Source organism: Varanus komodoensis, unplaced genomic scaffold (assembly GCF_004798865.1).
Source record: "Varanus komodoensis strain SLA01 unplaced genomic scaffold, ASM479886v1 scaffold14_1, whole genome shotgun sequence".
NCBI lineage: Eukaryota > Metazoa > Chordata > Lepidosauria > Squamata > Varanidae > Varanus > Varanus komodoensis.
The window spans coordinates 24,801,173-24,827,447 of record NW_025335438.1 but is presented as its reverse complement, the minus strand read 5'-3'; the positions used below and the strand labels follow the sequence as shown (position 1 = coordinate 24,827,447).

Genomic DNA, 26,275 nt, shown 5'->3' with positions numbered 1-26,275 from the left:
CTTATATAATGCTAGGGGGGAGGGGGAGCGGAGTTCCCGCCAAAAACCGTTAGCTGTTAATCTTCCGGCCAAAGGCACTGCGCAGGCGCAGAACCCATATGTGTGATGCACAGAGGCCACGACGAAGAACAACTCTATTGTTAGTTAATGACTCTATTGCAGTTAATGACTTTTCATATACAGTGCATTTTCTATGCAAGTTTACAATATACAAAGATGGAAATGACTGGAAGTGCATCTCATTATTACATTAAGAGTTATAAGCTCATTCTTGTAGCTCACATCTTTGTCTAGAAGGAACTCTAAATATTTGAGTGAAAAAAAGGAACAGTTTAGTTTATTAAATTTATTTTGGGGGCAGACCCCCTAACATCTATAACTAACTCTGGGTCCAACATTTAGAAACCCCAGAAAGTGGAGAAGGTGGAAGAAAACCATGGCTGCTCAAGTGAACATGACAGGAGTTTGGAATTAATTGCACATTTGTACATTTTAGATTGATACTACAGACTTGGTCAAACATCACTCATGGTGAAGCAGGACGGGGGATGTGCTACTGGCCATTAGAAGAGTTGAGTGTAGACATCTGAAAAGGGCCCCCATACACACCTGGCAAACAGCATGTTCAGAAGGACTCTCCAAGATCAACATGCACAGGCAACTGGGTATATCAGCCCCATGGAGTTCCCTTCATACAAGCGGCTGCTCGTGCTCAGGAGGCCAGGGGTGGTGCTATCCTGGTGGTCCCACTCCTGCTTACCTCCTGAGTGTCCTACATGCAGATAATACAGGAATAGGACTCACTGAGCATAAACTTTGACAATGTGCTGCTAAATAAAGGGTCCAGACTGAGCTAAACCACAATATTTTCACTGGGGGAGGGTTTCTCCAGAACTGCTTTGCTCACCCTCCTCCAGGCATATTACTTGTGAAGACAAGAGCATGCACAGAATGGGTAGCCCAATGAATATGGCCTGACAAATGCATGCATAGCATTAGCAGAGGACTGCAGATGCTTCTACAAGAGGCAGGACTGGCATATATTTTAGCAAAACTGCACGGACTAGCCTTGGTGAAAGGAAGATAGATTTACTCTAGACAATCCAATTAAACTGGGGTGGGGGCAGGAGGGGGGATTGATTATTTTTGAATTTAAAAATATTTTTTGAATTTCTTTCATGCCTACGTTTTGTTTTTCAATAATGAACAGAAATAGTCACTGGTCTCAACAAAATCCCTTTACATTGCAATGCAGCCATGTGCTATCCCTATTATTACAACCTTAATAAACAGACAATGACATTACAGTGATACAATAGCTCTGCTATTGCTATGCCTTCTTTCCCAGGTAGCTTTTCCATTTCCATTCAGCATTACCTTTGGATTATAGAATACTGGTATTCATGATCTGATAATAGGTAGTTTTTGTTAGATATTGTACCTAGTCTGCTGTGGAACTTTTTTCAGGTAGGACTTGCACAGAATTCCTACACAAGTCCCACTGGAATGAATGGTGGTTTCACAGTGCAGTAAGTGGAGACAGACACCTTTGTCTACAAGAGAAAGGGATATAAATTGACCCAATGTGCTCCTTTTTCACACAACTGTTATGTATTCCTTTTTTTGTGCTAATATATTTCAGTGCTTTATTGATGTAACCTGCTGTTCTCTTTAATTGCTTATTATTATTAATTATATAGTGGTAACATTGTTGGCTGCTTGAACCATTTGGCTATAAAAATTCGTTTATTATTATTACCGGTGGAGCTCCAGTAAATTGCCAGGGTTTTGTCTAGAGATAAATGCTTTTGAATGTCCATCCAATCAAATGAAAATTTCCTTTTCCTTCCTCTTTTCCATCTTCTTTCTTACTTTCCCCCCACTTTCCTTCCAGCTCCCTTTTCACCTAAATAAATTTTGCTAAATATGCAGCTACATTGTCTGGCATTCCAAAATAAGCAGTCTATATATTGGAATATTATCCTTTTTCAATTTGGGTGCCACTGGTTCTTCACCCCTTCATGAGAAACAACATTTAACACTTAGGGCATAGTTTTAAAATTAAGTGGGCATATACCACATCCGGCTCTATCCAATGGTAAATCAGGGATGGCAAACCTTCAAATGTAGTTGGTTTAATGATGACATGTATTACCAAGGTGACTCATCCCACTACTGCACTTATCTTGTGACAGAATTGTGCCACATGTTGCAGAAAATAAAAATGGCTCTTGGGTTCAATTCTAAGTCAGTCAGACAGACAGACAGTTATGGCAAGAATGAAGGAAAGGAGCAGTAAAATAATGCTAGGCAATTCCATATGTTTCCTACCACATTTGAACAAGTTAAATAGGCATAGGTTTCCTAAAATATGAAACTATCTGCTGTTTAGAAAAAATAATTTTCCAGTGGTTATGCCAGTGGCCACCTCCTTTACACCTCCTATGGCCAGTTTAATGACCAGGTTCTAATAGAGTGAATGGGTTTTTCCAGATTAATCAATGGAAAAAAAGTAAATCCTAAAGCATGCCTGAGGAACTCTTCCATTAGTACTTGGAATATAATATAATAGTGGAACACAATGGAAATTCAGCAGGTCATCTGTAACCCACCAGTTCCCCCCTCCCTACCCTGTTGCTCATATTAATATATAGCCCTGCAAATGGGGAAGAAAAAGCTTTTCCATGAAAAGGCCTTGGCAAACAGGTTTGGCTTGTGGACTTTCCTTTAATGGATCCATTTGGATATAGTATTCCTTTGTTTCATAATCATAAAAGAGCAAGTAGGACTAAGCGCCTCCTCTTCCTAATCACATAGAGATCATAAGAAGCTAAAATACACGTGCACACAGAACTTATTTTGGAAGTATCAAATGGAAGAAGCAACAAGGAGGACTAGAAAAGCATTCTAATATATTAAATTTACATAATGCCATCTCACTATTTTTATTTTTTATTTTTTGCACAGCCCTCCACATATGTGGCACTGTAGCACTGCAACCATTACAAAGAGCAGCAACTCATCTCCAGCTTGCATGACTCTGGACAAATTAATACAATGTCTTTCCTTTGCTACAATGGTGATTTCAACACCATTGTAGCAAGGCAGAAACAGAAACATACTGGTTATCATTACAGGGTGACAATAATGAGTTCTCTACCCTAAATTATGGTAACTCAATTAAGAATGGAAATCCTTGATGAAAGTACACTCAAACACAAATACATCTGCCAATGTGAAAGACGAGGACAGCAGAAAGACAAATGAGGCCTCTGTAAGCTAAGGAGTTCCATTTAATGAAAACCAATAATCAAAGTAGGTTGAGCCTACAATTCCTGGTGCCAGCTCCAGCAAAAGGAAACAAAAATAATAAGAAAAAAAGGTGAAATCATTCATTATTAAATATTTCTGAGGCTATAATGAAGAATTACAAAGATGTTTCAGTCATAATACATATTTAATTCCTGTCCTTTATGATGAAGTCCCATACAAGATGGTCCAAGTAGCTGCCTACAAGTTTTAAAATACTAGTTGTCTACCTAGAAAAAATTAATTCCATTGTTTAAATACTGCAAATTGGTTGACTAATTAGGCCAAATTAATTACTAATTCCATTGTGGCCCAATGTATAAAATGTTGGATTTAGAACAGAAATATTGGTTCAAACATCAAATCCCTCAACAGTCAACTTGAGTGAATTCTACTCTCACATCCTCAGTTATTCCAACTTTAAAATGGGAATAGGAATGAGGGCCTCTAACTACTTGTATTCATGTGGTATATACAGTATATGGCTTCCATATAGCAAATCATACTGTTGGTCCATTGACTGGCTATTTTAACTGGTAGCAGCTCTCCAGAGTCTGACTCTGATCCATTTACCTGGAGAAGCCAGGAATTATAACTGGGACTCCCTGTATGCCATATGACTTTCTCCACCAGTCAGCTGTGGCCCCTATATTTATTTCTAAGTGCCAATGTTAAATCAGGAAAATTTAAAAGTATGCAGGAACACTTTTAAAAATGGTATACATAGAACTTAGTCTTGTTTCTCTGGAAGCCTCTGGGCTGTCAGTTCTGAATCCCAGACATTACTTTAAAACTGCCTAAGCGTCTCCATTAGAAATCTTGAAGCTTGCAAGTTTATGCACTTCTTGACAGCACTAGTCATGTTATGCTTACTTGTCAGTCTTTTTTACAAACGGAAAGGGAAAATAAGTACATTGAGGTAAAGCAGGCAGAATTCATCTCTTTGCCCCCTCTTTTCCTTCACAAAAACAATACCTCAAGATTTTAAAAACCAAGAGATATTTGGGCTTTTTACAATGGAATGGCAAAACCACAAAATAGAATGACCCCTGGTCATATTTGAAAAACAAGGTTATTTCAGAAGCAAAAAGGTGGGGAAAAAAGAAAGGAAAAGAAGGTGAAAATATTCAGAGGAAGACATTACTGCTTCACTGCCTATGTATTCTGTTGCCATTGTTAAAGGGTGTTATGTAAACTTCTGGAAAAAAAGTTAATTCTGTGCAATATGGCTATGATGCATAACATTGCCCTGGAGAATGTTTGTTCAATAAACAGATATTCTCCCTTCCTTCCTCCTCCATTCCTTTCACCATAGGTGGCCAATATTTGACTGAAGCAGAGAGATCCCATGTGCTTTTTGTAAATATGGAATCTCATTTCCTCTCCAGGAGAGACCTTGCTATATCTTGCAGGGAAGACAAACACAGATCACCAGACGCACTTGCTACCTTCATTCTGCAGCATATAGAAGGAAAAGGAAATGGAAGTGATCAGCCCCATGGTCCAAATCTCATTTCACTACAAGTAGAACTCCCAGGACCAAGTAAGAAGGAAATCCAACCAAGGCTTGCTGAATTCAACCCACCACAGAAGGAACAGAAATGCATAAAAACAAAGCACAAATAATCATTTTTACATAAGAGGCTAAGACAGAGTTATCTATATGCATGTGTACCATGTTTATTAAGAGGGTTCACAACCACAACTAATGTTGAACTGAAGGGAATCTAGGGTTTTCTTACTTGTTCGGAGGGAAATGCATGCTTGCTTCCCTTGTCAAAATATTTATTTTCATTAGTTGTTTGAACTGTGTGGTCCTTCAGTGACATTTAAATCTTCAAACTTGGCCAGCTTTGCCTACATTTCCCTCAAAAATAAAACATACACACTGTGTATGACTTATTTGGAGGCATGGAGGAAAGTTAAAGGCCTAAATCCCTTTTGCCTTTTGGTAGATATTTGGCACCTGACCACCATTTGTGCTTTTCAAAGTCTCCCTCTCTGTTCTCCAATCGTTTGGAGTTAAAAATAAAATAACCTTCTTCTCCCTTGCTGCTTGCTCTCTTCCCTTTCTCTCTCTCACACCCATATAAATAACAAGCCAGAAACCCTCCACTACATTTGCTTGCATTAATTGATGTTTAAAAAGTCTGTTAAAAATAAAGCCCAGCAGTGACATTTTTCTTTGCTAAAGCACGAAAGCAGCACATTACAAACATTACAAAAAGCTCCCTTGGTAGGATGGTGAAGTTTCATTCTGGCAGTAAAATGCAAGCTACTGCATGTTCTTGGAATTATTTTTTTATTTAAATACTGTGTGGCATCCAGTGATGTGCAGGTAAAACAGACTTGCTCCAATTCATTTTTCAGAGGGCATGAAAAACTGGACAGCCAGAGCAAGAGAATGTGGGGTTAACCTTGAATATCTCCATAAAATGCTCCTGGTTAGAAACAGCAGAAAAAGGGCAGTTATTTAATCATTTTTACTTGATCAGCATTTCTGTGGATAACCTCAGGGACTGTACTCTGAGGATAAATGACCACATGAAAGTAGACTCTGAAACAAGATGCTGAGGAAGGGGTGGAGAGAAGACTGCATTGTGGACGACCACAATCATAATGCGAATATGGGGCATACAAGGTAGATCCCTGCATCACACAATTCACAGCCCATATTAATTAAAGTGCTTGTAGACATCAGACTCTTAGCAACACTGATCAAAAGGCAATGTGCACCCATTCCTTCTTTTTCCCCTTAACATATTATTTTCTGGAAAGCAAGGGGGGGTGGGTACAAATAGAAGGCAGTGTCATCTCCCCTCCATTTATTTCTGTGTATGAGACAGGGTGACTGCAGTAGTCAAAGCTCATCTGAAGGCATCCTTATTTAATCTGGAAGAACTAACAATACCTGGTTCCACAAGAACTAAAACAATCCCCAGTGCCTTTGTATGTAAGAAACAGAATTTGAGAGGGAACACCTTTCTATTTCCCTGACAAAAGTATGGCAGCAACTGATAAAATTCAGTGCCACAAGTTGTGATCATGGTCATTGACTTATATGGCTTTTAAAAGGTATTAGTTGGCTTTATCGAGGATACCAAGAGCTACTTGTCATGGCAGCTACATGCATTTTGGAAGGACTATGCCTTCAAATACCAGCACTGTAGAGCGATAGCAGGAGGGTATTGCCTTCATGTCCTGCTTCTAGGCTTCTTATAAACTTCTAGTTTTACTAAAAGAAAAAGTATGCTGGACTACTCAACCATTGATCTGATATTCTGAACATTGGTCCCGAGTGTGCATCCATAGAGAATTTACAAAACTAACAAAGGATAGGTTTTATGTTTAGACTCCTATTTTAGGCAACAAGAATTTACAATGCAATGGGGATGCCTATGGCACAGGGAAAGGGTAAGGAAACAATCAACAGATAATGAAGGCTGATTGCAAGGGATATTTTAGGAGCCAGATGTTACAGGGGCTAGCAGTATTGAATATCTGGACCATTTTTCTGCCTTTAATGTATTCGTTCACTGTATAGACTGTGAACAAGCTCTTTGAAGGAATGAATTGCTTCCATTCTTGGGCCCTGGATGCTGGAAGCAAACGAGAACACATTCAGAACAGTATGGTGAACCTGGATGGGGGGCGAAACCCTGACTCAATTCTCATCAAACCATGAAGCAACTAGACTGGATGGTTGCCCTAAGTTACAGAAGACAGTCCTCTGTTTTGAAGATGTATCCAATCCGGGTCTGCTTTAAAGTCAGAAGGAGGGAATGCAGAGGCTTTGGAGTTGCCAGTCCATAGTTGGCAGCACCTGGACTGAGCAGTCACAGAGCTCACCTTGTTGGCTTTTGCCTGGATTGTGAGCTCTCATTTATTTTTGTACATATTATTTCAAAATTTGCACCACTACATTTGACTGTGCACATGCAAATATCATGCAAATTGGTGCTCTCTCTCTTGGATATTGCTCATGTGGTCCCCTAAACAAATCAAGTGGCACTGAACATGCCACTCTCTGTCAGCGTAGCCTACCTCATGGGGCTGTTGTGAGATAAATGTTCTGAGCTCTTCTGAGGAATGACAGAATGCAAATATTATATAAAACAAATTTAACTCCAGCAGTCTGTCACTCCCTTGGGCCTCATTGAAAAGACAAACCATGTTTTAAACCCTCTTGAGTTTAAAATGCAGTTTGATGTTTTGTTGGGGGCTGCGGAAGTGAAAATGGAATTATAACACACAGCTGCACATCTCACTCAGACACAGATCTATTAATAATGGCCCTTTGTCTCACTTCTGTGTGGGCGAGGAAGGTTTGGGTTAATTTTTACCTTACACATAGGAGGCGCAACCCCACCCTTACCGGCATGCAGATCTCAACAGCATTGTTATATGCTGCCCACTGTTTGGATTCCCTGCCTTGACTCCATTCTGGAGCTGTGGGCTGCAGCACAGAACTCTGGCAACAATAGTATTTCAGTGCAAAGAGCTAAAGCAACAGGACATCCATACCATTAATGTACATAAATCTTCTTTGCCTCTTTTTGGTGCTTATTTAAAAACCTTGCAGGACTTACAAAGCCCCATCCTCTAAGCATACTGAAAAACTTCCACAGTGTATTTCACTTACCTGAGTGTTTCCTCAATAAAGAGCTCAATAAATGAAATCTTTCAGAAGGGCTAATCCAATTCTGCCTTTCTAAGCAGAAGCTAAGTGTGCAATCCTGTGCATTTTTATTCATAAAAAGCCCTATGATTCCCAGCATGCCACAGCCAGCATCACTGGCTGAAGGAATGTTGGGAATTGTAAACCCTCTTTGTTTAGACCAGGGGTCCTCAAACTTTTTCAATAGGGGGCCAGTTGAAAGGTGGCAGCTACACACGCTGGCCAGTGGGGGGGGGGGCTGGGTGCGCAGGCCAGTGAGGCATTGTCAGGTGCACGCAAGATGGCATTGGGCGCATGCAGAGGTGGTGGCTCGCTCACTCGGAGCTCTCCTAGAAAGTTCAAAACCATCTCTGAGTGAGCGAGTCACCACCTCCTGTGTGTGCGGGCGGTGGGCGGCAGCGCGGGCTGGATGAATGGGCATGGCAGGCTGGATCTGTCCCGCGGGCCATAGTTTGAGGACCCATGGTTTAGACACTCAAAATGGCCAGAATGTTCTGCCTTCACATTCATAAAGCAATCTGAGAATAAAACAGCTTGGATTTGTGGATTTTTGGACAAACCTAAAATCTAGCATATTTAGGAAAGGAAGTAGAAGAATAACTAGATCTAATCATATCTGTGAGGAACTGTAGCATACAAAACAGGACCAAAACATATTAATAATTCTGGAAGTAGCATGGGGATAAGATTCAGTAATAGTTACTCACTCAAGAAGAGCTTTCTATATTGGTGAATGCTGTTCATGAGATGCAGAAGGTAAAGTCAACCATGTTTAAACTGAACAAACTTTCTGACCAATGTAGGGTTCTTCCCATTTGATTTACTAGTGTGGTAAAATCTCAATGTGGTTTTGATTCCTGTGGCACAACACAGGCAAACTGGTTTATTGAGGTATGAGGGGTTTTTCATGCAATGGCCTACCTCATTAGATATTTCATGTAAGAGAGGATGCAACTTGGTGCCTGCAGATTCCAGTGCCTCCCTTTCCATCCCTTCCAAGATATTCAGTCCTCCCATTTTAAAAACTAGAACAGCACTGTAAAAATAACAATTTTCCTTACTGGCAGCTGAGATAACTTTAAAGCAAACTGAAGACCTCCTGTTGTTACAATCTTCATTTCCCATGAATGCTCCCAGGCCATTCATGGGACTCTGAGACACCCTCAGGAAAAGACAACGGTTGGGGGCAGCAGGTTGATGCTCCCCTCTGCAAGTATGCCTAGACACCAAGAAATTGAAGGAGTGGGGAGGAAGAGGTGTTTCCCCTGATCCAGGCCTTGCGCTGTGTGGCAAAACCCATGTGTGTGTGATGCTCAGAGACTATGAAGAAGAAGCCTGTGTATGTGGGGGCAAGCTATGGGCCCTTGAGGAAGGGTTCTTGAGCCCTGTTTCCTTACCTTTAATTTGCATTATTCAGGGTGGACAAGAAGTCCCCTGGCTCTGCTATTCACCTGCAGAAACCTGGACCAGCAGTTGAAGTTTATGTCAGCAGTGGTGATGGGCCATCTTCCCATTACTTGATTCTAGCAAGCTAGCTCAGGGAGGATGGAGCAGGCTGTCCGGAACACACACAGCTCTGTACTCCACTGGCCTCTATTGCCCCTCCACACTTCTCCATAGATGCCACCAAGGGGACCAGCTAGCTCTGACTAATAAGAGGACTGGCCCAAGCATTATGACGGCTTAACATCTAATCAGTCAGAATGTAAGCAGATGTTTAGGAACCTTAAGAATGATAGTTTCCATTTCACTTAAATGCTTACTGTGAATTTATATTAAGAAGCATTTGGCCCTTTTAATTCAGGATCAGCCAAACTAGAATGACCCGTCAGCTGTATTTAATTGGTAAGAGTTGCTTGGTTTAACAATAAACACATTTTACAGTCACTATGTATTTAATTGTGACATATACCTTTATGTATATACTTATGTATTGGGGAAGAGTTTTCTCTTTTTTTTGTTGAACTCAAAGAAGGAGGGAGTTACAGCACAATTCTGTGCATGTCTGCTAAGATGTAACTTGCACCGTGTTCAGTGGTGCTTTCTCCATGTGCACAAGATAATGACCTGAGAAGCTCTTGTTTCCTGCAATTAGGCACAAGGCAACCAACAAGCCCCGCTCTGATCTCTATTAACAGAATGCTCATGTTTAGCTGCAAAACTTGGTTGCACTTCTTTCAACATCTTTGCCCAAGACAGACCAGTAAACACAATTCCTCTCTCTATAATTAGCCTTTTCTCTAAGGGCCCCAAAGTAAGTCTGCATGCCGTAGATTTAATATCCAGTGCTATATCCATATGCGCTGCCCTTGCCTGGTCCCAGAGCATATAAACTCCCCTATTAGCAGCCTTGACTGCTTAATTATGCAGATTTTTTGTACCCGCCTGCCTGTAAAATTACTGTGTCTAACCTTTTTTTCCCTTCTCTCTCTCCTTCTCTCTCTGCACCATGCTGGCCATTCTAATGAAATCGGCATAGGGGAAAGGGTCTGATTTGCAGTTATAGAGGTTGGATCACACTGGCAATCTGTCCTTAGTGGGAGTTACAAAAGAAGTCAAATGCCTTCATCTGGCTCTACCCTATCATCCCCAAGGTGATTGAGTTCACTTCCTGATGCTTCCCAAGTTTTCCTCAGGCTGTCCAATCAGCACATCCACCAGGGAGCCCAGCCTAGCTTGCAACAGTCTCTGTATCTAGTTACAGCCCCACCAGGGACAGTCAACTATCCACCCCCAAGCCTTCAGATGAAAACCTTTTCTAACAAGGCCGCCCAGCGCCAATGAAATAACACACATCTGCATATCCACTGGGTCCCATGTTTCTTGTGCTCATGGATTATGTATCTTGCAGCCTCCTAATAAAGAAATGCAGTTCTTTGTTTAATGTTTATCTTGTGCTTGTTAAGCAAATGCTAATGTTGTATCAGAATGCTTTAGTGCTATTTGGGTTTTTGGTGATTTACTACAAGACAATCTGCTGTGAAGTAAATTTAGATGGGAGGGGGGAAAGGGGGGATAATTTCAGCTAAAAAAAGGGAAACACACACACACACACACACACACAGAAGTCTTTGGGAGAGAAATGCAAGAGACGGGGGAAGTGAGAGGGAGAAAATGAGTCCAACAGCTCCCTGTACAGTTTTCCTAACCCCAGGCTGACATACCCACTTCATCACTGGCCAGACCAGGACCTGGAGATACAAAATGAACTCAGTTCAATTTCTAAAAGGGGTGCAATGCTAGCTTCCCCTATAGTGTTAAGGTAAACAGTGTCCTGAAGGGTAAACAAAAACATAAATAAAAAGCTCTTTTTATTGTACTTCTTCTGTTCTGATGGTTAACACTGTTCATTGTTATTCACAGACAACAAAGGAGTCCTACAGTTATTTTTTTCCAGCTTGACTATTCCAGAAATGGAGGAAACAATATTACTGTTGTTCTTGCTGCTATTTCATAGTGTCTATTAACAGTTTTCAAATCTGCTCAGAAAGAAAGAAAGAAAGAAAGAAAGAAAGAAAGAAAGAAAGAAAGAAAGAAAGAAAGATAGATCGATCTAGGGCTACAGACAGTAGCAGCTGCTCACAAATGAACTGGTTCCATTGAAGTGAATGGAACTTAATCCGGCTAATTGTCCAGCAACTCACTGGATCAGATGACAGGGTCTTTGCACCAATGCAGATCCACATCGGTTACATCAGTCATGATGGTGCTGGGCCCAGTTACCCAGCAGGCAGAACAGCATTCTGTAACCTGTTGCCCTTCAGATGTGCTGGACTAGCACTCATGTCATCCCCTTTTGTTCTTTAAATCACAGTACCTATACAGAGTTACTCTGTTGCTGCTTGTTAAACTACTATAAAAATCTAGGATCAATAACCCTGCAGTGAGCTCTGGAATGATAGTTAGGATTAGAGAGCAAATTCTTCAGAAACACTACAGCCAAATTAAGATTTCCTTCCTTCCTTCCTTTCGAAAATGTGGGAGGGGGAGTTAACCCCCTTCTGGGCTGCCACAGTCCTGATCTGAATTACAGTTACACTGAATTATAGCTCTGCCATGCATTATTTGAAGCATGGTCAATTTGGCCCACAGACTTTGTTACACCCAGACTACTATTTCTTCACTTCTAAGAAAGCAATATACAGAAGAGGGATTTTTGCAGATTTTCTTCCTGTGGGATACAGAGTAGTTTGCGCCTTTGGAATACTGTCCTTTCTGCTTGTGTCAGACAAGGTCCTCCTCCAACTTTCATCTGAAATAAGAGGCTTCAGCACTGTTGGGCTCCAAGGATTCTCTCATTTGTACAATACTTTGCCTGAACGTGTAACTAAGAACAGAGAAATAATGAACAGAGTCCAAAACACAAGACAGTATTGCATGCCCCTGTCAAAATGCCATATTGAATCAAGACAACAGAGAGGGACACTCCTAAAATAGGAAGAACAGAAAACTATAGTAAAGACAAAATTCCCATTTCTCATCTTGGTAGGCATAGGGCTCTTCACTGAGAGTATAACAGCATTTGTCCCAGGGGGCTCATACCCTTGCTACAGCCTAAATCCCTCAGTCTTGCCAATATTCTACATCACCTGCCTCCCAAAGATACGCAGGGATAGGTACAGATCTCCAAGCATCAGTCTATAGTGCTTTGTGTACACAGCAACTGATGCTGCACTATAGAGTGCCTCAACTAGTACATGACCCCAAAGGGCTGCTGCTGCTCTCATGGCACATGCTGTACAGCCCCTAGGAGTCTCCCTGCTCAGTGTTCTGTAAACTGATGGGAAGCATTATTTTAGCCTCTTACACAGCATATAACTACCTTCATCCCCCCAAAAGGCTTCTGAAAAGAAACAACAGGTTCTTCCCTTGACTGAAATGATGTGCAATGAATATAGTTTCAGAGCCCTGTATGTATCCATTCTTCCCTTTACATGGGATGCAGTAGATTAGGAGAGTCTTGAAGTGAACCCTTTCAATTGAATTGATGTCAAAGCTTCAAAAGGGACTGCTGCCACTGCTGAAAGATGATGTGAAGGCTCTAGGAGGGAAGTCTGTGCCCTGTGGCTAGATTACTTAGAGCTTTCACTTCAGATGTGCCAAGATTGATCCATTCTACCCCAACTTCAGGACAGATGCCAATGTGGACATGTGGCATTTTAAGCACTGGTACTGATGCTCTTTTTGCAGTGCTGATTACAAATATTCTCAAGCTGGGGTGAGCAACTTGTGGACTTGTTTTAGCATACAGCTAGACCAGTAGGAGTTATAGGCAAAATCACTGGGAGGGTCACAAATTGCCCGCCACTGTTTTATAACCTTGCAAGTGGGGCCTTGTTCTCTTCTTCGAATCAGACAATGAAGATTGTCCAGAGAAGCCCTAGACCCTGTCTGTTATGGTTTTCTGAAGACCACCAATCTGGAAAGCACATTCTTGGGAGTGACCAAAACCTTTGTTGCTGCTGCTCAGCCTCCATGTGGCTGGAGGAACCACCACTTGAATGCAGGTGTTTTAACTGGAACTCGCATCAGAAGTTCATCTTGCAGTGAATGGTGTGACATGGAATCCCATCTGAACACTATGCTGTCCTGAGCGAATCACTCACCATTTGTATCACTTCTTCCCAACTGCCCTTGAACTTCTGTAGTATTATGGGTTAAAAGACATAAAGAAAATTCCTTGTCCAAGCACACAGCCAGGGATATATTCCTTTTGTCATTACCTGGTAACTTGAAAGTGAGGGCAAAGAAGCCCAGACATGCTTAAAATTTGATTGCCTTCTGGAACACAAAGGGATAACATACCCATTTCACCTTATTCAAATTCTGAAGGCTCAGCTAGTCAGAAGTAATGTTTGAGTTTTATATGGTAAGTCTTTTTTGAAGACATCTTAAATTTCTTGATATCTGCACATGATACGACCTCACTGGCATCCTTAGGGAGATGAAAGCTAAAGAGTGTATTCCCTTTAGCTGCTGCATGTAGGATTTAACTGGCATGTTGTCTGTGTAAATAATAACATATTGAAAATTAATTTGTGGAGCACGTGGAAACAAAACTAGCCTGGTTGCTTTCAGTTTCAGCCAGCTGACACTCTTGAGACACTCTTCCTTGCACTGGGTCTCCTGAAGTACCTACTTTTGGCTGTATATCACGTTCACTGTGGGATGATAACTAGCAGGCAACACTTCCTAAAATCTCTGGGGGAGAGTCCACCACTGAAGTGCTAGCTTGACTTGATGGGATAATATGAACAGTTTGCCACAATCTTCTTAAAAGAATGGAAAAGACTGTGTAAAGGACAGACATGGAAATAGGAATAGTATACCACCTCTTGGCAAACATGGGCACGCCTAGCAATGATGCTAATGTCCCGAGATCCACATGCTCTTACTGAACTATTTCTGAGGAGAGCTGCAAGGCCCTTATTTGGCTCTCAGGGGACAGAATCATCCTATTCAAATGCATGTTCAGAATTATTCCCAGATGTTCCAATTTCTGGGCTGGCAAGAACATGCTATTGTTCCAGTTTATTACAAATTGTTGACTCTGCAGGCACTGAAGCATCTGGTTCACATTGATGACTCCTTGACTCTGGTATAACAATCTGCTCAAGATATCATCCAAATATGGAAATGTCATGATGTCCCTCATTATAAGGTGAACAACCAGAATTTTGGTGAAGACCTTGGGCTTGGGGAAAGCCTGAATGCTAAAGCTAGGTACAGTTAGTGTCTCTGGATGAATTAAAATCTGAGCAACAAAAAGTAGATCAGCTGAAATGAGACCTGAAGATTCATTTCTGTCAGATATGTGTCAGCATTTCTCCATTCTGAATGATTATAACAATTGGCATTTCTTTGTAGAGTATTTCAGCCTTCTTATACCCATGGTCCTTCCAGATGGTTTGGACATCAACATCTTATCAACCACAGCAAATGCATGACCAATGGTCAGGAATTTTCAGAGCGATACATCTTTCCCCACCAGGAAGGCGTCAGGTGGGAAACTGTGTGTGTATTTGTTCAGTCTCTTTATGTCCTTAATGCCATTTTTTTCTCTCTAGAGCTGCAGAAGAATGAACACCAGGAAACAAAAAATGGTGCAATGGCTTGAATGTCCAAGAGGTTCGATTAACATTTATATTGGTAGGAAGGAACAGAGGCTAAAGAAAATGGTTCTTAGGAAGCCCCTCAAACTCCAGTATATAACCTTGGCAGGATTTCAGTACTATACACCCAACGTCACCTGGCTAATTTCACTAGTTGATTTGTTATGGAAAGAGAAGGTTTCTTGGTTCCCTTGTAAGCTTGGAAAACTTAGGTAGGTTGTCTTGGAGGAAAAAAATTGCCTTTGCTATCAATATAGACTGGTGGGTAAAACTTGGTCTTCATGATGCTTTTATCAGATTGCTAAGTGATGAATTTTGGAGCACTTTGAGAACTATTCTTGCTAATGGGTGGGGCAGAAATTTAATAAATAAATAAATAAGGAAGCAAGCAAGCAAACAGCCAAGGTAATCAGCACTGTTTCACTTTATTTTAAATCTCAGTATAATCTGGATTTTGGATTGCCTTGAAAGTAATAGGAATTTATAATGGTCTTGTTATGGAAGAAACTTTACTTATGATAGTTCTATTAATTTATTTATTACTGTTGTGATATGGAAGTCAATGTTGTGATATCTGAAAGTCAGATAGCCAAATATAAAATCAATTTAAGGTAAAAGCAGCCAGCCCCAAACACAGAAGCTGAAAGGAATTCAAGAGCACCCTGACTCACAATAATGACTCTCACAAGTGGGATTTCCTGAGGGGCATTAATACAGATGGGCTTCCTGCTAGTCTGCCAAAACTCCAATGTTCCAAGAACACATAGTAAAGCCTTTGTTACTGAAGGAAGTGTACAGGCAAGTACATATGGGTACTCTGAAGCCACAGCACACCTTCTCAGTTCTTACCCAAGAATTCTCACCACAGCAGAAAATGAGGAATGTGTTGGAATTTCATGGGCAAATCAGATGACTCAGCACTCATGAAGTCCTCTCTCTGCTTTCCCACATTGGTATCAAGTTCAAATCCGTGGTGCAGAAAACACAGTCAGAATGACAACATATAGTCAAGAACTATATCTGATTCTCAACAGTTATAACAAAAATGGCCAAAACCTAATAAATCAAAGACATTTTTCTTGCTTTCCTCCATACTAAGCATAATCTTCTCTATGACCAGAAAAGCTACTTCAGTTGAAGTGGTTAACAGCCTTGTTAATCTAGGCATCTAGCTTCCAGTAATAATGAACTCAAGTGCTTTCTACTGGAAATAAAGGAAAGGAGAGGGAAGAGACAGGCCTTGGTAGGCAAATTCCTTTGGGGACAACAGCTTTCACAGCCAGTCTGAGATCTCTACCTCTATGGTGGCAGAATCAGTCCTCAAGAGGGAGATGGGATCTTTGATGTCTCAGCCTCCAGGCTGATTCTTAAGAATCAATGCCAATATGGAAATTTAACTTTAACAAGCAGAATTTGCTCTGGAAGATTTTAAATCTGCAAAGTGCTGTAAGCAGCACAGTAGATATAGCTTAAGTTAGTTCCAAGCATTTAGTAATTGATGCAAGTGACCAGGAACATACTAAGTTCAGCTGAGTTTCAGCTTCACAAAACTTACACCAAAGAAGACAGACATATGACTAAAGATCAAAGAGCTATGCTTCCCAGCTCCCTTCCAAACCCTTGACCATGAGACCATTGTTGTGAATTAGCTAGGCTCAGGATGGTTCCAGACAAGACTTTTATAGTACAATTGCACTGCCGTATTCATGGAATTTTACGCCAACTTCAGATTATATAATCTTCCATTTGTAGCTGTACCATGTTTCCCACTGCTTCTTCTTACTGGTAAAAATCCATAAAGGCAGACATGATGAAATAGCTTTCTGCATAATGCCTTTTGGTTGTCAGCAAAAGGAACTCTCCTTCTGGAAGCACCCTCAGGAAACTAGAGTATGTTAAGGTCTTGTATAAGTTTGACTTTTAGATGATCAGGTAGCACAGACAACAAAGAACTGCCCCAGCAAAATGCAGGCCAAATGCTTCTCAGAATCACCAATGTTTGTAGCAGTTCAAGGTTAGATTGCTATGTATACAAGATAATCATCCTGAAACAAACAGGCAACTTTTGCATGCAGAATGCAGTTAAACAGAAATACATTACGTTAATTTCCCAAATCCCTACTGGCAGGCTGCCAAGCCATTTGTCAACGCTATTCAAGGCTTTTATCTGAGAATCCCTGCACTATAGAAGCATCCTGCCTTCTTTGGGGATCAGTGTGCTTCATCAAATGGTTCATGAAACCAAAGGGCCAACCTCTGTGGGGGAACATTCCCAACCTGCTGTACACCGACTTGGCTATAAGGATTGCAAGTTGTGTGAAAAGGCACTCTGTAAGTACACTTATAAAACCTAGTTTTACAAGAAAGGAAAAACACTAAGCTCAGGCTTACATGACATCCTTCATGTGAGGGTACAAACTGCATTATGCTTAAATAACAGACACAATATAAAATGAACCCTGCTAGCAGAATGGACACTGCTGGTGGAGGGACATTGCCCCTTCCCCTGCAGCTTCCATGTGCCCCTCAGATCAGGCTTAACAGACTCCCCCAACAGATCTTGGGGGTTCGCAAGGGGAAGGAGCAGAAACACCCATTCTTCAGGAAGTCCACTCATGTCACATTGGATCTAGTCCATTATGTTCCAATCAAGGAAACTGGTTTATTCAAACCAGAGTTAGCTCAATCAAATCAGGATTGAAGCAACATGTTGGACATGACAGAAAATGTCTTCCCCGGTCCCATAAAAGAATCTTTAAATACACCGTGCATTTAGTGGAAAATTTTAGCTGGATCCTCGTGTCTGTGTGTGTAACATTTACACATCAGGAACCTGTGACAGTATGGAGCACCAGCAGTGTCTTATGGGCAGGCTCCAGGGCCCCATTTAAATATCATGCCAACTGTGTGTAACCCATGTGAGTAAGGTTTTTTTTTTTTTACATGTCCACTTCCATGTGCATATTCAGCCTGTAGACTTTTGAGTAGAAGAGCACTTGGTGCAACCTGCAAATGTTTCTGTCCCAACATTTCAAACTGGCCAACAATAAAAAATTGCTCATTAAGAACTGTGAAACATGAGAATTATTTTGAAGATAGGTGCCAACATTTTAAAAGAACATCAAGGAAGAATCTATTAGGACATTTAGGGAAAAAAGTCTTGGTTTTCATTATTCATAAGTAAAAGCGGAATACAAATACAGTTGACTACACAAAGTTGCTCCTCATTCAAGAATTATTAAACTACATTTTGCATAATGAAATAAAGTACACCACCTAAATTGGTAAGTGCTTTTTTGGGTACATATGGATAACTGCTCTTTTGATCCACATAGCTTGATCCACCCACAACTATTAACATCATATTAAAGATGAGCCAGTGTGGTGTAGTGACTGAGAGCGGAGGACTGGGACTCAGGAGGTCTGGGTTCTAGTTCCCATTCAGCCACAGAGCCAACTGGGTGACTTTTGGCCAGTCACAGGCTCTCAGCCCAACCTAATTTGCGGTGTTGTTGTGGGGATAAGACTGAGAGCAAAAAGAGGTAAGCCACTTTGAGTTCTTAAAAGGAAAAAGGCAGAATATAAATCTAATAAGTAAAATAATAAACAACACTAAAAACTTATTACTGTATGCACAAAATCCATTTGTCACAATTCCAGAATCTGAAGTCTTTGTTCATCTGAATTCTTATATTCCCAGATTCCCCAATACTCTGTACTCCAGTCCCCAAACTTTGCTCCAGTAAAAGTTAAAAAGAAAGAAAGTAGTTCTTGCTATCATGTTTTCCTTCAGTTTTGGTGCAAAATACTGCCAAACAAATGTAAAATTCATTAAACTTTTAAATTAATTAACTCAAACCTATTTCTATTTTCACACTTCCTGAGCCATAACACCATATTATGAAATGGAGGCAGGAAATATATGCAGAATAAAAGATAAATTGGTTTTTAAAATATTACTGTTTGTGCCTGTGTACTTTATGCAGATAACAGATGGGGTTGGAGAGACAGTTAAGTAACAACAGGTCGAACGAGAGAGAATTCTAGGACAGCGGATTAATTAAGGCACCAAGTTTTCCTTAAACATATTTATATCAGTCTGGCTGAATTGGTCTGGAATTTCCATAAAGTCTGCCTTTCTACAAGAACAATAGTTTCCCAGATTCAATCACAGAGTGCCTTTTTGTTCTTTAGCAGAAAGCCTGTAGGAATCAATGCCTATAAGGCATAAGCTTATTGACAGGAATTCAAGTGCATGCAGCAGAATGTGGATCAAAAATGGCTGTGCTTAATCCATAGCAGACATAATTTGCTACTATTGTTGCATTTTAACAAGAGCTGCCCCAAAACAAATGCCAGCATCTTCTTTCCTGCGCCATAGACTAATGACATTTAATCATGACTATTAGTGCGCTCTTCTTGTGACAGCTGAGATATAAATCAAGCCAGCTGATGCAATTCCAGATACAATGTTCTTAGCCTATAACCAGCACTAGAAGAGCAGAACACAGGAAACCCACTTGTTTGGACCTGCCACCCTGCAATACAGAGAAAACTGCAACGTGAACAGACCCCTTACGTGTGGTGCAGAGTCTACAAAGGAGAGCAGATTATTTTGGCAACCTACGCCTCCTCTAACTAGCATTTCAGCATTTTTTTTTCTATACCTGCTACAAGCTTAAAATTAAAATCTCATCTGGAGGAACAGGCTTTTTTTTTTTTTGCCTTTTTTCCCAATGAGTCAGTGCTGCAGTTATGAGGTCAGAGGTAACGAGGTCTGCAAAACACTTGGTGCCACAGCCCCAGCCTGGTTCGATCAATTTCTTATAATTGCCTAAGAACAACTTGGACGCAAATCAATTGTTTATTATTGCCTGTAAACATTGCACAGGGAAACTTTTCTAGGCTGGACAAATTGGTGCAGAAGGCTATGGCTGCACCTGTGCACAGTACTTCTGTGCCAAAACCCATCAGAAGCCTCCTAAAAGAGAAAAAAGATGGACTATGGTTAGAGGCATTTGGGATTACTCGTGCTTCTTAGATCAGCTCATCTGACTGGAATTGCCTGGGCCTGGCTGGAAGGAAGAATGAACACTTCTCACTCAAATTGGAAGCTGATCTATAAAAACATGTGTTTTCATGCTTAAAGTACATGTTTTTTAAAAGTTGAGGTACTGGAGCTTATGTCTGCCTGCAAGTGATAACCTTTGCCCTGAAAATCCAAATGCCTATTGGTTGTGCTGACAAAGGATCTGTTGGCCTAGCCACCTTCAAATACACTTGGAGTTACAAGCATATTTGACACATGGCAGTAAGATGACTACTGCTGATATTTCATCATGGCTGAGAATTAGATGTACTGGAAAAAGTCTTTAATATATTTGGGTACCCTGAGGAAGACTGTCCCTGGGAAGGGCTAGACTAGACAGAAATGTGATGAGTTCTCCAGCGGGTTCTTTTTTTTAAGTGTCCAATACAGCTGAAGAAGTGGGAGACATCCTGATTCAAGTTGGGACTACTGGCAAGAGGAACTTAATCCCAAACTTTTGAACTCTTTTCCACCGGACATTTCAAACATTAAAACTGAGCATCTTATAGAACTGATGTCAGACTTCAAAATCAATTGAACTGTATTTAATTCCCTGCTCCTCCTCCTTCATCAGGGTTATTATATATCCCAAGTCAGTCTGAATAAATTAAACTGTAAAGCTGTAATAGTTTTACAGTTTAAACTTAAAACAAGCTAGCCCTAATCAAGTACATGCTACACTGGATGTAGAAATTTTTATATTAAGAAGTTTTATCTATTTCAGGTTCTTCAAGGGTAAATGATTTTATCTTACTGTTTTAGTTTTCTTCCCTCAGCACCACGTGTGTGTGTGTGTGTGGGTGTGTGTGTGTGGGGGGGGTGTTTTGTTATATGCTTTTTCAAAACAAATAAACCAAAACTCTCCCCAACCCCATAGAACTTCAAAGATATCTAAGATACCACAGGAAGAAATAAAAATTAAATTGGTCTAATCTGTTCTAAATGGCTAGCAATTGTAAGGATGTCAGCTGACAACTCTGGAGGTCATAGTGTTAAATTTGTCAACAAAACAGGACCACCCCAGTCAACATAAACACAGAACTTGACAATAACCTTAAGTCCTGCTCATGGGCACAATCCACTCCTCCTGTTTTATGAACACTGCTGGAAGGAATAGATTTGTTTGCAAATCTCTTTTCAGTTATATTTGTGTAGAAGTAATTTCTGGTCAATTGTGCTTGCAGATACATAGATATCCACCTGAAGTTGCTTTTACAGACAAAAAGCTATTCTAGAAAATTGAGACTGTTTTCACTGGAAGCTAGGCTACAGCTGCAACCTTAAAACAGGTATACTAGGAAGTAAGGGCTAACAACAGTAGTGTGACTTACTCCTGAGTAACCATGCACAGAACTGTGCCTTAAGGCTACAGATTTATGCAAACTTTCCCATTGAACTCAGAAGGACTTATGCCTGAGTAAACCTTCTGAGGATTATGCTCCATGACAAGCAGATGCCTTACCATTCCTGCTAATACCTGATACACACTTAGGATTTTCCTGATATTTGATTAAACATAACTGAGTGGTTATTTGAAATGCTGGCATTTTTATTGCTCCTAATCCTGAACATATTTAATGTTGAAAGAGCAAAAACAGACCAAAGGCCTATCTACTTCAGCATTTCTCCATAGTGCTAGATGGCTGTAGGAATGCGCACAAGCAGGGTGTGAGCTCAGCAGCACCTGCTCTATGCAAATATGTATAATAGCATAATCCTGAATGTTAAGTAACACAACACTAAAAAAAACTCCAGCATCATAAAAATATTGTACCATCAGTTAGCATGCACACACACACACACACACACACACACATGAAATCACCAGTTCTTATGGAAAAATGACAGCTGGAGTAAATGAACTTAAGGTGAGAATCAGACAAATTTTTCTGGGAAGTCTATTCCATAGTTTAGGTGTCACAACTGAAAAGACCCTGCCTCTAGTCCCCACCAACTGCATTTCTCTGCTTTCCATGTGGATTGTGTAATGCTAATCCACTGGGTGTGACTATGGATATCAGAACTAAAGTTAAGACTAATTTCCACAGGAAAGGGAGCAATGATGAATGAGATGGTCATGATAAGAGGCACTCTTTGATCACCAATCTCACCTGCACAGCCATAAGTGGAGATGAATCCTACAATACCCTCAAACTGCAAAGAATGTTCCTTCTAGAGCTTGAAAGAATCTGCCTGGGACAATTATGAGAGACAATCTTGCCAGTGTGCATGGAATGAGAGAGCCTTCATGTTATTTCTGCCCATGCCTTTCAGCCCACTCATGATTTGGAAGACTGTTCTGAGGGCAGGAGGCCAGTTTTAGACACAAGATAAAAATGCTTATTTCCTGGAGATATCTATTATTCCTTTTATTATTATTCCTTTTGAGAGCCAGTTCAGCCTGGCCACTTTCTTTCTAGCTTTGCCTCAGATACCCAGCAGTAAAATAGAATTATTAGTATGCTACTTTATAGTGTTATTTGGAGGATGAAAATGATGACAAATGATGCAGGTGATAGGGAATGGACAAATGTTACATTCCTTTAGACATGGGACTACCACCATCATCTATCATCATCCTCATCATCATCTTCCTCATCATCATCTACAACTGTTCACCCTGTGATCCATCTCAAGGGGTTTTCTCTCCTTTTCCAAAGCCTCCTTTTCTCCTGTTAACCCTTGAATTAATTCTCATGTTTCTGAACATAGCTTACAGGTTCAGCATTCAATATGCAACATTTGGAAGGGGGAGGGGAACCTGTGTCTCTTTGAGCTATCACTAATATTAAAACATGGAGTTACACAATGCCATTTGATCAAATATGTGTATCATTAAGTTGACATAAACATCCTCCCATACCCTGTAATACTTCTTTAAAAGTAGGAGAGCAGAGCAGGAGCCCCGCTGGATTTCCCTTAGCAACCTGACAAGAGCCCACAAGGTCAGCTAGCAGGAAGCGTAGAAAATTATACAGTAGGGAATTATCAGCTAAATTATTTCACTATACTCAGGATTTTTTTTTACTGTTTCTCTCATGACAGCAGCCTCTTGCTAGTTGTAATAGAAACATGCATAAAAGGACAGAAGTGACACACACCCTCACATACACACACATACACAAGAGATAGGGAAGACCTCACCCCCCACCCGGCTCCAAGAATTGCACTCTCTCTTGCTTGCTCTCATTAAATGAACCTTTAATGCTGTTCTTGGTAGCTGTAGCTCTAATGTCCAATTTATTTCTTTGTTAGGATAGAGGTGGATTCTTTAATGTTTGGATACAAGGCCGATCGTTACATCTATTCACACATTTGTTTGTGCTCTCATGTGTGGGCACATGCTTGCAAACAGGTTAGGGATGTGATTAAAATATCAAGTTTACATTGCTGGGATCACATTGAGCATTTATAGTGAAATCGTAAGTGGCCGATGCTGTACAGACAATGGGCAGGCACTATTTTGGGCACCTTCAAAAATATGTGAAATAGGCATGAGCACAGCCATAAACTAGGTGGGCGAGGCTAGACACAAAGGACAAGTAAAGGATATTAAGATGGTGGGAACTGTCCTATGGCTCCGGGACAACCTCCCAGGGGCATAAGGATTACTCTGCCTGGAAATGTTATTGGAAGCAGAATAAACACCATCAAATGTGAACACCCTAACCTGTACTGCATTCCAAGGCCCAGGTATGCAACCTCACTAAGCCAGCTGCTTGTGAACTGCTATATCATGCATACTATTCTCTTTCTATACTCACACATATAGAGCTGTGCATTTGGAATGGAAAGAATTTCACAAACATGTTTTAATAAAATAAAACAGCAGTCAACGCTATCCTGTTAATTGGGAACGTGAACTCTGCCACAACAAAGAGAGAACCATCATTCTGCTCCACATACCAAGCAAGTTACCAAAATCTAACATTTTCTCTGTGACTGGGAACATGGCCATTGCTATCATGTCATGCAATAAAGGAACAGCTGCTATGTTTTGAGCTCTGAGAAGTATTAAAGGAGCCCAACACAGGGAGCAGAACATAGGCACTCCCAGATAATTAGTTGGGGCTCTTCACTATAGTGTATTTAGCATAATGTCAATCCAGCTCAGCTACTAAAGACTCCATGCAGTGGCATTCAGTTCAGCTCCGAATTATAGTAGCTACACAGTTTGTGTGACCCACGCTCCAGTTGTGGCACATGCCAAGCATTTTCAAATACATATCAGAGGGATCAGTATAAATCATATGGGTTCAACAATTTGCGGTGTCCTTCTTATGTCAGCAATGATGAATCGTAATGGAACCAAGTCCCACCTCATTGGCTCCTCCCTGTAAGTTCATCTGCATAAGGGCAAAGCTTCCTTTCTCTCTCTCTCTCTCTCTGGGTTGCATTGAGAAAGTCATTGTAGCACAGACCTCGAGTTAAGTAGTAGTAGGTGGAGGAGCTGGAGGCCATGCAGCAATGGCAGATTTCGTGCAAAATCTGCTTCACAAATCTAGGAACAGTGTTTATCAATTAACAGATAGTGAAAACATTCTCTGCAATTATAGACTTGATTTCACTCCAACAGGAAGCAACACCACACTCCTATACACCTCTGGGGAAAAGGCAGCTCCTGTCACTAATGTGGAACACATCTAATTTTAACAGAGTCTGTGCAGGCCTCTTGAGGAATGCCATGTTGATGAAGGAATATACAGTAGGGAACTCCTCAAAGGACCTGGCTGATTGGAGAGCCTCGGGAAAGGTGTGAGGAAATTGCATTTCCTGTTTCTTAGCAGCGTTATTAAAAGGAAAAGCAACTTTAATCACTGGAAGACCACTTGCAAGGTTATTTTTTTATTTATGTATCAAAACAATATCCTCTGTTCCTCAGATGCTTTTTAATCTGTATGTCAGCGCAGTCAATTTCACATTCCTGTACCGTGTATAAACAACTGTAGGGTTCTGTTAAAATGTGAACAGTTTCCCCAGATTACAAAGGACACCATGTGTTCGAGTGATTCAGCCAAAAGCCGGAGCCAATTAGGCTCTGGATTCCTCCTCCCTCCCAAACTGTTCCCCACCCTAGCTGCTGGTGAGAATTGAAAGCAAGGAAACTCAGAGTTAATTACAAAAAGAAAATAGTCATAAGATGGTGGTGGTGGTGGGGAAATAATTACAGGGTTAACAAAATTTCCCTTTCAGATACCCGTTGGTCTGCTAAGGTAGGAAATGCCCACACAGGGAAGAGCTAGAACTCTGTCCAGACACTTCATGTTAACAGAAGTTGGATCTAAACGGTCAGCAGACTGAGATGTTACAAGTGGTTATACAATGATGAGGTACAAGAGGGATATCATGTGCTTTTAATGCTAGCAATTATTTGAATAATTCCTGCCAACATTCTCAAAGGAGTCCATTTTGTTGCAAAATGGCACGATGCCATTCACACATGGCGATCCTGGAAGTTTGGATGTGGCCTGAGAGAGACTTGTCTGCCACTTCCAATCCAGATTGCCCTGTCCATAACCTTCCACCTAGGACACTTCACCTACCATTCCTCACGCCTGCCCTTTTCTTCATCTTGTCCATGGAACCAATACCAGGCATCTAATGAGCTTGTTAGATGCCCATTTCCTCACCAGGTACTTTGATCTATTACAGCTCTCCCTTGCTATCTGTGTAACCCACATTTGGTCTCAGATTACTCATATTACCTGTATTCCTGTTATTCCCTGAAGGTTTTTCTGAACAGCATCTGCCAGTATGGCACACATAGCACTTACTTGCATGTATGCAAGGATTAAGTCAACAATAAAAGCCCCTGGCTATAAATAAGGGCTCATACCCTCTCTCAAGTCTGAGATGCACTACTTCAGTTTATAAGAGTGCATATTGTTTGCGACTTTAAACTTCCCAAGGACACATATTTCTGTAATGTCACAAAGTTCAGCTAAAAACAGCTGGCAAACCTTCATATGGGTAAAAACAGATTTTCATCTAGGACAGATACTTAATTTAAGATCTGGAAGCTAGATGTTGTTCCAGATTGCATCATTATGAGGCGGTTTTGGTAAAAGAACAGCGAGGAGCATTTTC

At 40.8% G+C, this 26,275-nt stretch overlaps 1 protein-coding gene across 5 annotated transcripts in view; it reads right to left on the bottom strand.

The window, feature by feature from the left end:
* Positions 1-423: 423 nt before the first annotated feature.
* The window catches only part of ZNF521 (zinc finger protein 521), a 262,267-nt gene continuing 236,415 nt past the window's right edge, over positions 424-26,275 (bottom strand). For all 5 annotated transcript variants that reach the window (XM_044424363.1, XM_044424360.1, XM_044424362.1 and 2 more), the window contains one exon: positions 424-772. In XM_044424363.1, the coding sequence (XP_044280298.1) occupies positions 645-772 (128 nt within the window). In that variant the 3' untranslated portion in view covers positions 424-644. The remainder of the gene's footprint in view (positions 773-26,275) is intronic.